Here is a 17,500-nt window from a genome sequence, read left to right as displayed (position 1 = left end):
TGTGTGTGTGCATGTGTGTGTGCTTGCATGCGTGTGATGGCAGCATCTCTTACTTTGCCTGTGTCGTCCACAACTATGTAGCTGTGAGTGTCAACCTTCTTCACCCGAGCTCCAACAGCCACTCCGATATCAGAGTCCAACCAGACATTGTCCCCCTGAAACACACACACACACACACACACACACACACACACACACACACACACACACACACACACACACACACACACACACACACACACACACACACGGTCAATATCGACACAATTGCCCTTAAGAACTGGCACGACTGTATTAAATGTATCCTTTGGACGCAGATACATGCAAACACACTGTCACTGCACACATTCTATGTGTCTTTTCAATTGCTCATACATTGTTGTGTACAATATTAATGTATTTATTCTACATGTATTTCAACTTTGTTTCCTTTATTCAGAGAGGACAGTGAGGGATAACTGGAGGATCAGGAAGTCACCGCGGGTCAGATTCCGACTCGGGGTTCCCGCGGGCACTTGGACCCCAAATGTGGTACGACCACCGTAGCTGTTTGCGCCCCCATTGGGCTTCTTCTACAATGACTGTGCCCTGCAGCCCACTACAGCCTGTGAGTAGAGTTAGCACAGAGTCTGTGCTGTGTCTGTACAGTGAGTATACTGTAGTTAGCACATAGTGTCTGTGCTGTATGTCTGTACAGTGAGTATAGTTAGCACATAGACTCTGTGCTGTGTCTGTACAGTGAGTATAGTTAGCACATAGTGTCTGTGCTGTATGTCTGTACAGTGAGTATAGCTAGCACAGAGTCTGTGCTGTAGGCTATGTCTGTACAGTGAGTATAGTTAGCAGTGTCTGTGCTGTAGGCTATGTCTGTACAGTGAGTATAGTTAGCACATAGACTCTGTGCTGTGTCTGTACAGTGAGTATAGTTAGCACATAGTGTCTGTGCTGTGTGTCTGTACAGTGAGTATAGCTAGCACATAGTCTGTGCTGTATGTCTGTACAGTGAGTATAGTTAGCACATAGAGTCTGTGCTGTATGTCTGTACAGTGAGTATAGTGTAGTTAGCACATAGTGTCTGTGCTGTGTGTCTGTACAGTGAGTATAGTTAGCACATAGTCTGTGCTGTATGTCTGTACAGTGAGTATAGTTATCACATAGAGTCTGTGCTGTGTGTCTGTACAGTGAGTATAGTTAGCACATAGTGTCTGTGCTGTAGGCTATGTCTGTACAGTGAGTATAGTTAGTGTCTGTGCTGTATGGATGAGGGTTGTATTTGTACACAGAAGTCGTGGTTTGGTTTACACCTGAGTTTTGGACACTGTTCTGTACAAAAGCTAAGAGAGAGTAATAAAAGTGTGTAATGCGTAATGTGCATGTAATGTTAGGGTTCAGAACGCCTAATCTCCCTAGAACACTTAGAAAGAGAGTAATGAAAGTGTGTTATGCGTAATGTGCATGTAATATTAGGGTTCAGAACGCCTAATCTCCCTATAGAACATTTATATTCTCGTCTTCTCGTCTCGTCTAATCTCCCTAGAACACTAAAGAAAATTCTGCTAAGAAGCCTGGTCCTTCTACCAGACCCGAGAGCTTCTCACCTGCTGGAGCTCAGCCAGGTAAACCCTTTAAATCTGTCACATATCACACCTGATAGGTAAACCCTTTAATGACAATGGCAATAAAGTTGAATCTAATCTAATCTCATCTAACATCGTCACACAGTCACACCACACACACCACAGTCACACCTGACACACCAGACACAAGAGTGGGACCAGGTAGTGTGTCCAGGAAATGACCTCAGGTCGAACTCGGACCCGGTTCCCATGGCCACTGAGCCTGTTTATGATACGAGATGTCAGTGCTAATTCTCTCCTCACTGCCAAAAAAACCACTCACTATATTGAGATACGGTACGGTACTGGTACCACTGCTAAAAACACCACTAAATTGAGATACGGTATGGTACCGGTACCACTGCTAAAAAAAGACCACTCACTATATTGAGATACGGTACGGTACTGGTACCACTGCTAAAAACACCACTAAATTGAGATACGGTACGGTACCGGTACCACTGATAAAAAAAGACCACTCACTATATTGAGATACGGTACGGCACTGGTACCACTGCTAAAAACACCACTAAATTGAGATACGGTACGGTACCGGTACCACTGATAAAAAAAGACCACTCACTATATTGAGATACGGTACTGGTACCACTGCTAAAAACACCACTAAATTGAGATACGGTACGGTACCGGTACCACTGATAAAAAAAGACCACTCACTATATTGAGATACGGTACGGTACTGGTACCACTGCTAAAAACACCACTAAATTGAGATACGGTACGGTACCGGTACCACTGATAAAAAAAGACCACTCACTATATTGAGATACGGTATGGTACTGGTACCACTGCTAAAAACACCACTAAATTGAGATACGGTACGGTACCGGTACCACTGATAAAAAAAGACCACTCACTATATTGAGATACGGTACGGTACTGGTACCACTGCTAAAAACACCACTAAATTGAGATACGGTACGGTACCGGTACCACTGATAAAAAAAGACCACTCACTATATTGAGATACGGTACTGGTACCTCTGCTAAAAACACCACTAAATTGAGATACGGTACGGTACCGGTACCACTGATAAAAAAAGACCACTCACTATATTGAGATACGGTACGGTACTGGTACCACTGCTAAAAACACCACTAAATTGAGATACGGTATGGTACCGGTACCACTGATAAAAAAAGACCACTCACTATATTGAGATACGGTACGGTACTGGTACCACTGCTAAAAACACCACTATATTGAGATACGGTACAGTACCGGTACCACTGCTAAAAAGATCACTCACTATATTGAGATATGGTACGGTACTGGTACCACTGCTAAAAACACCACTACACTGAGATAAAATGATAGCATTTAATAACTGTTTGACTCATTTCAAGGAGTCTTATCAAGACAAATTTACATATTTGCTAGCTTCTATATCAACATACGTAGATATGATACTGAGATAACCATTATACCTCCCAATACAGTACATACTCTGGAGGTCAACACAGTACACTCATGCCATTTATATCCACGGCCATGGGGCAATATAAAAGGAGTAGCCTACTGTACAAGCAATATATATACCGGATCCACATATATCCACGGGGCAATATAAAAGGAGTAGCCTACAAGCAATATACATGATCCACATATATCCACGGGGCAATAAAAAAGGAGTAGCCCACAAGCAATAAATACTGGCAACAAATCAGTTCGCTGAAACCTGTGGTGACGCATAGATAGTTCAGTTTCGTTCTCCACAAAAGGTGGGACTCATGAAGAATCTGGCAAACCACATGCAGTGGTTATACAAGGTATTGCACTTTGGACATAAACTCAAATTCAAGCTCAATAAAGTTGAGGCTATGGAACAGTGATTCACAAAGAATCCGACATGCACCCAAGCCACATGTAGTGGTAGCACACTGTATGGCACTTTGGACATAAACTCAAACTCAAGCTCAGTGAAGTTGAGACTATGTGGACAGTGATTCACAGAGACCTATCATCCAAACCACATCAGCTCAAGTTCCAGCTCAACATAGTTGTCTCAAAGGCAACTCAAAATCCAGCCCTCTGACCCAAACTGAGCTACTCTTACTCCTAACCCCCCTTCCAGAATGACCAGTATCCAGTCATAAAGCAGGCACTTGAACAAATTACATTTCAGTCAGACGCTCCAGTACATTCTAGCAAAGGCTATTGTACTCTGATCTCCAGCCATGAAAGCCTGTAGGTAGTAAATGCTGACTTTACCTTTGTCAAGAGGACCATAGTGACGGCTCCTGATTACTGTGGAAGTCCAGAAGGGAGCGTTGCCGTGACGATGAACTAGTAGGAAAAGAACAACTCTGAGGCATCCAATGTGAACAGGTCTGAGTGGAGAAGAATTCTACGATTCCGAGTCTGCTCTCATTCTCGCGCCCAGGCGCAGAGCACTGCTGGTCAGATCTGAGATGTGTCTCCGTTTTCTTCGTGCGAGTACACTCCCTGATCTTCTGGCGTGTTCCTTGGCTGAGTGAAGCTGTGGGTGTTGGCCGTGGTGGAGTCGTGTCCATCGGCCGAGCGAGTGAGTGATCCCCCCTCGGTCCTCTCTGTTGCTCAGGTGGAGTGACCAACGCCCAGGCGCTTGGCAACAGGGAAGCCTTTCCACCATCACCTTTATGGCGCTTTGACTTTGCCCTGCAAGGCCTATAGACGTCTGCACTTCACACTGACATACAAAGGGAAGCTGCACGTGTGTGCGCGTGTGTGTGTGTGTGTGTGTGTGTGTGTGTGTGTGTGTGTGTACAGTATGTGTGAAAATATAGCATAATGGTTGTATTTCCTGGATGTTCCTGGAAGTCTTGATCATTCATTTTAAAGACGCACAAAAGAATGATGATGAATGTTTTGGTGTGTGTGTGTGTTTGGGGGGGGGGGGGGGGTGCAATTAAACACTGAATTAGATTCAAATCACTTTATTTGACCATTTACATTGAATTTTTCATAAAATTTGAAAAATTAAACTTGAATTTTTTAGAACCTGCCAATATATATACATTATACTATATAACACCTTCATGCTTTAGGGTCTTTTAAGGTTTGAATTTTCACATAAAATTATACAACACGGATGAAAAAAAGAGTTAAAACTGTGTTTTATGTTTGACATATATATCCCTGTTTCTCGAGGTCACCGAATACTGTTGGTAACAGCCAGCTACATGTAGAGAAGCCAATCAGCTACAGTCAGCTACAATCAGCTGCTTTCTTTTTTCTTTTTTCTTTTATCATTATTACTATTATTATTATTATTATTACTCTTTGCTCATCTAGGCTTTTATCTGCTATTACTGTTTGGTTTTTGTTTATGTAAAGCACATTGAATGACCTCTGTGTATGAAATGTGCTATATAAATAAACTTGACTTGACTTGACTTGACAGTGCCAACTCTGATTGGCATGATTTTAAAAATAGGAACAGAGACACAGAGATATGTGAAACATTCTCCTTTAAGTCTTAGATGGAGGTTATCTGAGACTTAACTGTTGGAACCACTCAATACACTGATTTTCTCAAGTCAGTTCCAAATGAATAACATGAATGAATACTGTACATCTTTTTTCATTCCTTTGAAACAGAAATGTGGTCACAAACACAATAGGTTCCTTTCCTTGTATAAGATTTACACAGCAGAGGTATTCATTTCCTTGTAGGTCGGGGATTTCCCAAAATGGCCTTTTGTTCTCTGTCTTCATCCAAAAATGGACCCGAGGGTTCTCCTTGAAGAATGTAGAAGTGTCTTGTTGTATTAGGCCAACTTTAACGTATAAAAGATAAAGGTCTCATTGTACGGTGCAATGTCATAGCACACAGATTCTAAAAATATACTCTGTTCCTAAATATGAATAAACATACGGTAAAGGCCTTTAAAGCACTGTGCAATGACGTTCCTAAAATGGTGGTTTTGACTGCAGGTTAATGCTACTTGTTCTTGAATTTCCCCTTGGGGATCAATAAAGTATCTATCTATCTATCTATCTATCTATCTATCTATCTACCTATCTACTTATTATAGAGAAAACACAGTGGGATCGTGTGAAAACAAGTGCTGATGACCAGTAGAGATTATATCCCTGAGATTCCTATTGCTTCTCTGTAAACAGTGATATGGACTAACATAATTAAAGGCATGAACACACACACTCCAGTGGAAACACTGTTTATGGTGCGATCTTTATCCCTGCCCCCACCCCAGTGCAAACTGTGTAAGATAAGGTTTGATTTCTGAGAAGGAACATCAGCCTTTATCCATGCACACACACACACACACACACACACACACACACACACACACACACACACACACACACACACACACACACACACACACACACACACACACACACACACACACACACACACACACACACACACACACACACACAACAACCCATTTCCGAGGTCAGGCTCCTTTAATGACGCAGGCATTGCATGATAACTTTAATGAATGACAGGTTATAGCTGTTCTGGGTGGTAGGGGACAGCACTGACAGAGACAGAAATGTATATTTTCTATACTTTTCTTTAGCAACAGACAAACAACAAACACACAAACCCACCCACAGGTTGAAGTGCATTATGTGACGTAACGTATGCGTATGCATTAACATGCGTTATACGTACAGTATATGTATGTTATGTCACGTATGCGTTATGTGACGTAAATGTTCGGGGTTACTATAGTAGGGTAACTAAAACTAATATTAAAATTAATACTAAGAGTGAAAAAATTATTTAGTTACAGTTTTCCAAAACACAATAATACTAAAAACTACAGAAAAACAACAGTGAACAATGCAGTAGAATTAAAGGTACAAGGACTAGTCTGAAATGTGTTCTGGTCTTAGGCCATTGAATATTAAATAAAAAGGACTTCCAAAGGAATCCATTCTGAATTTTACTGGAAGATAATTGGTGTGATGTGCTCTTTTTTTTTTGGTTAAAATTCTGGCAGCAGCATTTTGAATTAGTTGTACAGTAGCTATACACTAATCCAGCGAAACACGGAAGTAACACAGCAGGATCTCTTGTTAGACATTCTCTGACAGGATGCTTTCATTGAACAGCACAGGCAAGTGCCACTCGTCACACTCGCAGGCACGCAGTAATGGCGATATTCAAGATGGCAGCGCCCATAAAGTTTGCGCTGGATTACCTTTTTGGGAGGGCCAGTAAAAAGGGCATTGCTACAGAGTAGTCAAGCCTGGAAGAGACAAATGCATGCATGAGCCTCTCTACATCCTGATTAGATATCAAATCTCCGACCTTTACTATATTTCTTAGGTGCCAGAATGATGCTTTAGTTATGGTTTTTACACGAAAACTAGATCCACATCCAAGATAACACCGAGATTCTTTACGTGGGCTTTTGTCTGAAGATGTTTAGACTCCAAGTAGACTCTGAGCCTCAGTCTCCCATCTTTACTCCCAAATACAACTATTTCAGTTTTATCTTATTTAATTGTAATAAACTATTTTGCATCCAGCTATTCACTTCTTCAATGCACAGGCATAATTAGTCAGCAGGAAAGTCGTTGGGTGATAATGCAAGGTAGATGAGTGTCATCTGCATAGCTGTGGTATGTAATGTCATACAATGTTCTAAAATGTGGAGCACGAAGAGGTTAAGATGGAGTTTGTCTGCAGTACACCAGTCCGTAAATGTGGAGCAGGAAGAGGTTAAGATGGAGCTTGTCTGCAGTACACCAGTCCGTAAATGTGGAGCAGGAAGAGGTTAAGATGGAGCTTGTCTGCAGTACACCAGTCCGTAAATGTGGAGCACGAAGAGGTTAAGATGGAGCTTGTTTGTACTGTAGTACACCAGTCCGTAAATGTGGAGCACGTAGAGGTTAAGATGGAGCTTGTTTGTACTGTAGTACACCAGTCCGTAAATGTGGAGCACGTAGAGGTTAAGATGGAGCTTGTTTGTACTGTAGTACACCAGTCCGCAGCCCATTTCCCCTCCTGGTGGCACTGGGACTCATCATTGGCACTGTGGAACACAACACACTGCTGCAGCATGTTGAACATGTCAGTGAGGACAGGACAGGTGCCATTGATCTGCACAGTGTCTCAAAACAACTGGGGAGAGCTGACCTGGTCCTGCTGCTTAATTTCCTCACCTTCGGCTTTTTAAAAAGGTTGCACACCTCTGTCTCCTAATGACAAAGGGAGGAGTGGGGGGGGGGGGAGTGGGGGAGGGGGAGGAGACGGGAAGACTGCCGGTGACTGATTACTGTAACTGGGCATAGAATGCATTGAGTCTATCAGGAAGCTAAGGGTCCTCATCAGGTGGTGAAGTAGGCCCTTTATTGGAATTGGTCATCTCCTTCAGACTCTTCCAGCCTGATCTGGGGTTGTTGGTGGCCAGTTGATGCTCCAGTTTCACTGCATAATCAGCTTTAGCTTTTCTGATAGCAGAACAAAGTTCATACTTGGCAGTCTTACAGTATACACCACCTTGTCTCCTGTCTTAAATGCAGAATTTGTTTTTCTTGCAAAGTGCAGCAACCTTTTTGGTGAACCAGGGAAGAGAGAGAATGGAAAATAAGGAGAAGGATAGAGAGATGAAATGAGAAATGAAATGAAATGAGAGAAAGGAAGAGAGAAACGGGAAAATAGGGTAAAGGTGAAGAGAACAAGAGGGAGAAGCAAAAGCAGCTGCAAGAGAGAGAGAGAGAGAGAGAGAGAGAGAGATCCAGGAGTCCTGTGTGGTTATGTTTCTATGGCAATGACAATATAAAAGCCATGCCAATTAGATAAGACTGATAAAGCATTAGACGCTCCACCCAAAATCAAACTCATCATGTAACCAGCGTCCCACACAGTAGGCAATAGGACAGTAGACCTACTGTATTAGTAGCAGTGATAATCAACAAACACTTATTCAATTCTTTATTTATCACAGACACTAGTACAATGTCCATAGCAGAGTATAAAAAAAACAGACAGAATAAATAATTTTAAAAACAAGAAGACAAAGAGACAAAGACAAAAACAAAAACAAAACAAAAAAACAACAACAATAAAACAAGACAAACAAAACCATCAAGACAACAAGACAAAACCACCCATCAAACATATAGGCTTTCTCTCCAATGCCTCCTAAGCTTAGAGGAGTACCTCAAGGAGCTCTTAGCTGGGTTCACTAGAGCTTCAATAATGCTATTGTGTGAGAGATCCAGGCGGCACATGAATTTGTACATTAAATTCCTAAGGACTGCCTCACAGGTTGGCACATTGGAGTGTACAAACAAGTAGCTGGCACTAAACCATCTAGGTAGCTGCATCAGCAATCTCATAGTGTCATTATAGGCAACTTTAAGCTTCTGCAGACTGCTTTTCTTATATCTACACCATAGATGAGAAGTATACATAGGTGTACAAAAGGCTTTAAACAAAGAGCATTTGACATTAGAAGAGCACATACTGAACTTGCGTAGTAACATGTTAGCCTGGGCATATAATTTGCGGCGTTGACGATATATATCTTGATCATCACTAAGATCATCTGAGATTATATGACCCAGATACTTTACATCCTTACACACCACAAGTGGGCTATTACACAGATAGAAAACAGGGAAAGTCAATTTTTTATCCTCTCTGCTTCTGACTATAATGACATTGCTCTTTTTCGCATTAAATTTAATGTCATACTCAAGGCCATATTGTGTGCATACTTTAAGTAGTTGCTGCAAGCCAGCACTGCATGGACTAACAATGGCCAAATCGTCTGCATACACAAGATGGTTAATGAGAGAGCTACCAATGAGGCAGCCAGTAGTACACAGACTCAGTTGGATTGACAGATCATTCATATATACATTAAATAGAGCCGGGGATAATAAACCCCCTTGACGAACACCATTTGATACATAGAATGGGGAGGATATTCCACAGCCCCATTTGACCCTCATTGTCTGGTGACTGTACCAGTATACTAGCATCCTGATAATGACCTTTGGTACCCCTCTCTGCAGTAATTTAATAAATAATTTTCCATGGTTGACCCTATCAAACGCCTTAGAGGCATCTAAAAAACACATAAATACGGTCGAATTCTGATCCACATATTTTGCAACCATTTCCTTTAAAGCAAATATACACATATCTGTGCCATGTTTCCTTTTAAAGCCAAACTGATTATGTGATGTTAGTAGAAAAGTATCAAGCCTGGTAATGAGGACGCGTTCCAAAACTTTGGATGGAATACTAGAAAGTGCAATTGGTCTGTAGTTGTCAATGCTATTCAGTTTCCCGGCTTTATCTTTTAGGACTGGAACGAGCAATATGGAGAGAAGTGAATCAGGTAGCACTCCATGGATAAGGAGCCCAGTAAAGCACATTGATAATAAAGGACAGAGTTTCTGACTCCCATACTTCAAGTGTTCTGCATAGATATGGTCCATGCCACACGCCTTGTTATCATCTAGCATTGAGATTGCATCTAAAATTTCATCAGGTCTAATTACAAAATTCTCATTTGGTTCAATGTAATTTACAACAAAGGGTTCATTCTTAATACAGTTAAACAGTTCTTGATAATGTTCTCGCCACTTCTCAGCTATTTTCTCAGTACCAGACACTCCCTCTATATCAGAGGGGAGGGAGGTTTTACAGTTATTTAACACTTTGACCTCCTTCCAGAAGTCATAGCAATTATTACTCTGCAGCTTTTTAGCGAGTGCATCAGCTCTCATAGTGTTTTCCTTCTTTTTAATAAAGCGAAGAGCATATTTAAATTTGGCATTTGTGGACTTTTTATTCACAAACAGTGGACCTTGTCTAGGCCTGCCTGATTCCGACCAAAGTTTAAACGCTTCTCTGGCTGCAGTATGTAACATACCCACATGTTCATTCCAGCCAGGTTTTGCATTACTATGTATTTTATTATTCTGTGTAGTAAGACAAGCACTTGATGTAATAAGGCTGTTGACAATGCTTTCATACAAGGAACATAATTCAAGACCATGGTTAGGGTTCTTACAGTTCATGTCCTGGCACAGCAATGCATTTTTAGGTAATTCAATCAAACCCAACAGCTTGTCAGTTGATGAGAAATACTTGCGCTTTACCTCCTCAGAGAGTTTTACCCAATTTGGTTTACTAACATTGTTTGCATCATTGCTACAGTAGTAGCCAACACAGGGATATTATCAACATTCAATGACATAGATATGGGTATATGATCAGAAATAGCCATGTCATACTTTATCACCATATCTACTTAGAAATCAGACTCATCCTTTAGCAACCAACGTCCCACCTAGAAATCAAACTCATCATATAAACAGTGGCCCGCCCTGCCGGCAATAGGACAGTATAGGCCTATTAGTAGCAGTGATAATCAACAAACTCTTAAAAATCAGACTCATCCTTAAGTAACCAGCGCCCCGCCCTGCTGGTGATAGGACAGCATTACAGCATTACAGCACGAGTGGCTCCACCCAGAGCCCAGACGTAAGCACCACAGCGCTGGGGTGATAAGCACGCAGTCCTGCGCTGAGCTGGCCGACTCGAACGCGACAGCGAGGCGACTAGGGACACTAAAACCACGTATACTGTATATCAGTCACGTGCTAGTGAGCTTCATTCACTCACAGCATGACACTGAGCCCACTGGCAGCTACAGTACACACACATTAGCCTCGCGAGCCATCCACGTACTTCCGGCCAAGGATTGCCTCCACAGTATTATGGGATGGTTAGGACCAGGCTACACACACATACCCGTCATGCCATGAACTCTGCCCCATCCGCGTGTTCTCCACTACGCCACTCTCATTCACCGGCTCTTATCATGCCACTGCACCTGCAATGATACCCTCCTTCAGGCACTCAGGAATGCATAGCCTTGCGCAACAGATGCCATCAACAACACTTACTTATGAAAACCAGCATCATGACCTCGCCCATTGAGAAGTGCTTCGCTGTCTGTGAGTTTTCGCTGTGAGTGTGTGTGGTGGGGATAATGGTGTGTGTGTGTGTGTGTGTGTGTGTGTGTGCGCGTGTGTGTACGTGTGCGTGCATGTTTGCTTGCTTACTTGTGTTTTATGGGTCTCTGTGTGTATACTTGTGAGTGTGTGTGTGTGTGTGTGTTTGTGCGTGTGTACATGCGTATCCCTGCCTGTCTACTATGTGTGTAGGTATGTGTCTGTGTGTGTGTGTGTATTTATGTGTGTGTGTGTGTGTGTGTGTGTGTGCGCGTGTGTGTACGTGTGCGTGTGCGTGCGTGTTTGCTTGCTTACTTGTGTTTTATGTGTCTCTGTGTGTATACTTGTGAGTGTGTGTGTGTGTGTTTGTGCGCGTGTACATGCGTATCCCTGCCTGTCTACTATGTGTGTAGGTATGTGTCTGTGTGTGTGTGTGTATTTATGTGTGTGTGTGCGTGTGTGTGTGTGTGTGTGTGTGTGTCTGTGTGTCTGTGTGTCTGTGTCTGTGCTTGTGTGTACGTGTGCTTGTTTTCCTGTGTGTGTGTGTGTGTGTGTGTGTGTGTGTGTGTGTGTGTGTGTGAGACAGCATCGAGCAACCAGAGCAACCCTTCGTTCAATAGCACCATCTGCAGGCCGTTGGGTGACACTAAATGTACATATAAATTCATTTAGTTTATAGCCCCCCATGGATGAAATTCCACAAAACTTGGCATACTCCCAGAGGATGTCAGGATAATCATACACATAAAATTTGGTGCAGTTCATAACATCTAATCTAAAGATTCAGGATGTAGATGACGGGAAAAAAGAAGAAGAAGAAAAAAACTTTGTCATGATATGACCACTACGCTAGCGGCGGTCATAATAAACACAATATGATGTGTCTCACTGCTATTATGGAGATAATATTAGTGTTATTGCCAGTTCTACCACAAGAGGGAGGTAGTGCACTATGTACTGCAGGTAACAGGTCAGGATGTGCAAGGTGGTGCATACCAACTAATAGCAAATTATATACAGTAAACACACACACACACACACACACACACACACACACACACACACACATACACACACACACACACACACACACGTAGACAAACTTGAATAAAACATAACATGCTGGCAGATGTTGCGTCAGTGTGCCCACGTGTCAGTTGGATTTTTGGAGTAACCTGCTGTCATTGCAGTAGTACAGGTGCCGCAAAATCCAATGATGGCAGATTATCGCATCATTAACCTACCTAGCTCAGAAAATAAATCATAGACAGTAAAAGATATTAATCTTTAAAAGAACTAATGAATTTATGTCAAAAGAACCCTTTTGTTAGGCCAAGGTATCTCTCAACTGGTTTATACCCAGGGGGCAAAACCCCCTTTTTTAGGGAAATCAGACATGGGCTGCTGTAAAAGGTTGACATACAAAAATAAAATCTAGGGTGCCCCAGGATCACAACCTGGGTGGACAACCCGGTCAATAAGCTGCTGTTTGTGTGTTATCACCCTCTTTATGCCCCATTATAAGTCTATGGACGAATATATTATGGGGTGAATGGGGTAAATTTTAACAAATTGATATTCCCACAAAAATTCCTTAGATGATTACTCACTGTAAGATAATACTTTTTTATATTGCAAGTTTTCTGAAATACTTCATACATCTATGTAGATGAATCATTATCAAATGAAATATTGTGGGGCAGCCGTGGTGTACTGGTTAGCGCATCGGGCTTGTTGCCGGTTCGATCCCCGACCAGTCCACCACGGCTGGAGTGCCCTTGAGCAAGGCACCTAACCCCTCACTGCTCCCCGAGCGCCGCTGGTTGGGCAGGCAGCTCACTGCTCTGGGTTGTGTGATTCACCTCACTCTGTGTTCACTGTGTGCTGTGTGTTCACTAATTCGGTTAAATTGGGTTAAATGCAGAGAACTGAATTTCCCTCACGGGATCAAAAAAGTATATATTCTATTCTATTCTATATAGCCTACACAAATTTGCATATAGCCTTGGGCTTGGGGGGCTTAAAGTGCACCTCAATCAACCAAACAAACTTTTGGTGGTAGGTCCGGCTATGCTGAATATAAAATTAATGTTAACAATTTTGGGTTACATTAACCTAAAGCTACATGGGTGTACATTGAGAATCAATGCATTACAATGCAAATACTATAGAGAGATTCATTGTCAAATGTTGTGGAAGAAGGTGAGACTTGTCTCAGCACATATTAAATCATATATACAGGGTGTAAGGTCCTAGAAAATATATTGGTTAGGCTCAGCCTAGGCTGTTTCTTTCTGTATTTATCCATAAGGTACAGGCCAAACTTTTGATAATTAGGCTATTGCATACATTTAAGTGTATGATGCCTCATTTAGTATTGCCTTAATGTAAATAATCATCTGAGGAATTTTTGTGGGGATATCTATTTGTTAAAATGTTTACCCTATTCACCCCATAATATATTCGACTAATAGGCTACTGCCCAAAAGCTGACAAACTGAATGAACTCTCTTTTGCTGGGCCAGTGCTTGGAAACAGAGAAGGTAAACAAATACGCATGTGCAGATAATCATGGCGGCGCCTGTAGGGCCATAGATTTCTTTCCGGTAGCATCATCACGGGGCTGTCAATGTTTCTTTACAGACAGATACTCACTGGAAAACGAACGTTATCTGAACTTTCTTAACAAGTTCAGCATGTCTGCTACCGAAGAGGATACAGAATTGCGGGATCTTTTAATTCAGAATTTGGAAAACAGTGGCGTTCTCAACAAAATCAAGGTAACGTTAATGCTAGTGAGCTAATATTATACTAATGTTGACGTTTCTGTTGAACCTGTAACGTTACAACAGTAGGTTAGGTTACTAGCATAGCTAGTATGATTAATGCAAAGGTATGTGTATAATTACGTAGTTTATGTTGTCAGTTTACAGTCAGCCGTATTATTCTTGGCATATGAATTACATACGAATCCCTTGTTTGTAACCTGTTTGGCTAAATATTAGCCGATTGTAGAAGGTGACTAATATGCTAACTCTTAGCATGAAAGTGGTAATTTAACGTTAGGTAGTTCGCTTCTTTCGAAAGACGTTGGGATCTCTCACTGTCATGTAACTGCAAGGTAACGTTATTACGGGGTGAATAAATTGACCTATGTTGTGGCTATGTTTCGCCAGTCGGATACAAGCAAACATTAGCTTGCTCGGTAACTTTACGAACATGCTAACACAAGTTCCGTAAACGTTAGGTATGCACATTTGCTGCAGCCAATGGCAGCGACGTAACCTTTGGCACCAACGCCGTAAAAGTTGCGGGAAAGCGTCTCACGAACCTATTTCATGGATGTCCTGACTGTGGAAAACGATAAGCTGTGCATTGGGCTTGACAGCATTTCGAGAGAAACAGTAGTGCTGCCTTCGTCTGGAAACGTTTATGGTGGCAGGAGAGTTAACGTTAACGCTACCTTACTGAAGAGGAGCACTAGTGTCATAGTTGACACTTCCTAAGTGGACCTTTTTATAAGGTCTGCATCCAATGTTTGAATCCAGCACCTTTTAACTTCCAGTAGTACACATAGCCATATTTCACTGTAGGCTACTGCATGTTTTACACTTTCGCAAACACTCCAAAACATGCACCGCTAACTTTACCCACTCTGCCTTTATGTCTCCTCTTCTCAGTTATCTCCTCCTCCTCCTCTTCCTCTTCCCTGCTTCATCCTCCACTCCTTCTCTTATGTGCTCTTATGTCGCCTAGTCTCCTCCGGCTACCATATCCTTCACGCCCCGTGCATGCTTGGGCCAGATGAGGCCAAAGGCCCTAGCTTCTGTGCGTTCAGCTCTGGAACAAACACCAGGATGACTCCATCAAGATAGTCCAGCTGTTGCCCGTTTCAAATCTAGACATAATAAGACCAAACTGTTCTTAGATGCTTTCTACTTGCCTGGGCCTTCAGCTGGGCCCTGATCCAACAACACTTGGCAACACTTTAGAAAAGAGAGACCACCTTTCTGTGTTGCTGGCTGCAACATCATCTCTGGGTACATAGCTAGTTTTGTGCATTGACAGTATAAAGTAGGATCTGTGTAGTAGATTATTATCAGTGTGCTCTAAAGCTAGTGCCAATTCCAACTCCACCTGTACTGTGTGTGTATTAGAGTGCTACTACTTCTCGGTGTGCTCCACCGTAATCTCAGTACTTAGGGTGGCTACAGTGTAGCTAGTGTGCTGTGGTGCTAAGTGTGTCGTTGTTTCACTGTGAGGTTAGACACAGGCCTCTGGCGTTAGCGTGCGGCTAATGAGCGGAGGCCCCACAAGGCCCAATGGAATTAAGCACACTGCTGTGATCATGTGTCCCATGCAGGCGGAGCTGAGGGCCGCAGTGTTTGTGGCCTTAGAGGAGCAGGAAAAACAGGTAGCACACACACGCACACACACACACACACATATGCACATATGCATACACTCTCACACACATGTGTACCCCCCCCCCCCCCCCACACACACACACACACGCGCATGCACATACACACACACGCTCACACACATGCACACCCACGCACACACACATTTTTGATAATAATGATGTTACTAATATGCTGTTGTTGTTGTTGTTGTTGTTTATGTTGTTTATCCCTGTTGTGTTTACTGTTTAACGCTGTTTGTGCTCTCACAGGAGAAGCCTCCTCTGGAGAACGAGTGTCTTAAGAAATGCCTCAGCACCAGAGATGGTGAGTGAGAGAGAGAAGGGGGTGATCTCCATGCACACACACACACACACACACACACACACACACACACACACACACACACACACACACACACACAGGTAGTTTGGTAGAGGGCAATCCAAATAAGCTAAATGTGGGGTAAGCGATCCTAAGCGATTTGTAATGTGTATACTTCTTTGTAACATTCTGCAAGTATCTCCTCATGTAATACACAGTAAGCTGTCTGTTCTCCTCCTAGCTGTCTGTTGTCCTAAGTGTGTGTGTGTGTGTGTGTGTGTGTGTGTGTGTGTGTGTGTACTGTATGCATGTGAAAGTGATAGTGAGAGTGCATCCATTCACACACACCTGTATGTGTCCTGTGTTTTGGTAATTGTGCCTTGATGTGGTGTGTGTGTGTGTGTGTGTGGTGAGGCTGGAGGTGCTATATGCTCACATGGAGGTGCTCTATGCTAACATTTCGTGTTAGTGTGTGTGTGTGTGTGTGTGTGTGTGTGTGTGTGTGTGTGGGACTTATGGCACATGCTCATCTCAGAGTGTATGTGTGTTTAGGTGTGTGTAAGTACACATCTGTATGTGTGTTATGTTACGTCACGGTCCCTTGATGTGGTGTGTGTGGTGAGGGTGGAGGTAGGAGAGAATTTGCTCACTTACAGTATCGCTTAGCGCTCTATTGACTTTAGTAGGATTTCCCAACGTTATGTGGTCAAGTATGCACTATGTAGTGACCGCTGAAACATGATCACTGGCAACGTTATGTGGTCAAGTATGCACTACGTAGTGACCGCTGAAACATGATCACTGGCAACGTTATGTGGTCAAGTATGCACTATGTAGTGACCGCTGGAACATGATCACTGGCAACGTTATGTGGTCAAGTATGCACTATGTAGTGACCGCTGAAACATGACCACTGGCAACGTTATGTGGTCAAGTATGCACTATGTAGTGACCGCTGAAACATGATCACTGGCAATGGCAGCAAGTTTTGTGCTTCTGATTAACGTCTTGCAGATCACTGTGCAAGGAGTCCCTTTACATAATCTTGCAATATGGAACTTCATTCAAAAGCGACAGCAGGCGGTTGATCAGCTGTGTTGCGAATGTTTGATCCAAGTTCAACGCGTGTCGCATACTATCTGTTTCTCAGCTAGAGCCACGATGAAACGGTAACAAGTAAATATAAAGAGACATCTCAT

General features: G+C 42.6%; 2 protein-coding genes across 4 annotated transcripts in view; one reads left to right on the top strand and one right to left on the bottom strand.

The window, feature by feature from the left end:
* Positions 1-1,828, bottom strand: part of LOC134097451 (unconventional myosin-VIIa-like) — a 63,139-nt gene extending 61,311 nt beyond the window's left edge. The window contains exon 1 of the mRNA XM_062550323.1: positions 1,749-1,828. Within this exon, the coding sequence (XP_062406307.1) occupies positions 1,749-1,828 (80 nt within the window). The remainder of the gene's footprint in view (positions 1-1,748) is intronic.
* A 12,327-nt stretch (positions 1,829-14,155) lies between these two features.
* Positions 14,156-17,500, top strand: part of cep43 (centrosomal protein 43) — an 18,847-nt gene continuing 15,502 nt past the window's right edge. For all 3 annotated transcript variants that reach the window (XM_062551006.1, XM_062551005.1, XM_062551004.1), the window contains exons 1-3: positions 14,156-14,354; positions 15,938-15,988; positions 16,250-16,304. In XM_062551006.1, coding sequence (XP_062406990.1) covers positions 14,271-14,354; positions 15,938-15,988; positions 16,250-16,304 — 190 coding nt within the window. In that variant the 5' untranslated portion in view covers positions 14,156-14,270. The remainder of the gene's footprint in view (positions 14,355-15,937; positions 15,989-16,249; positions 16,305-17,500) is intronic.

Source organism: Sardina pilchardus, chromosome 12, assembly GCF_963854185.1.
Source record: "Sardina pilchardus chromosome 12, fSarPil1.1, whole genome shotgun sequence".
Classification (NCBI taxonomy): domain Eukaryota; kingdom Metazoa; phylum Chordata; class Actinopteri; order Clupeiformes; family Clupeidae; genus Sardina; species Sardina pilchardus.
The sequence above is the reverse complement of the archived record's forward strand: the minus strand, read 5'-3'. Positions and strand labels throughout refer to the sequence as shown.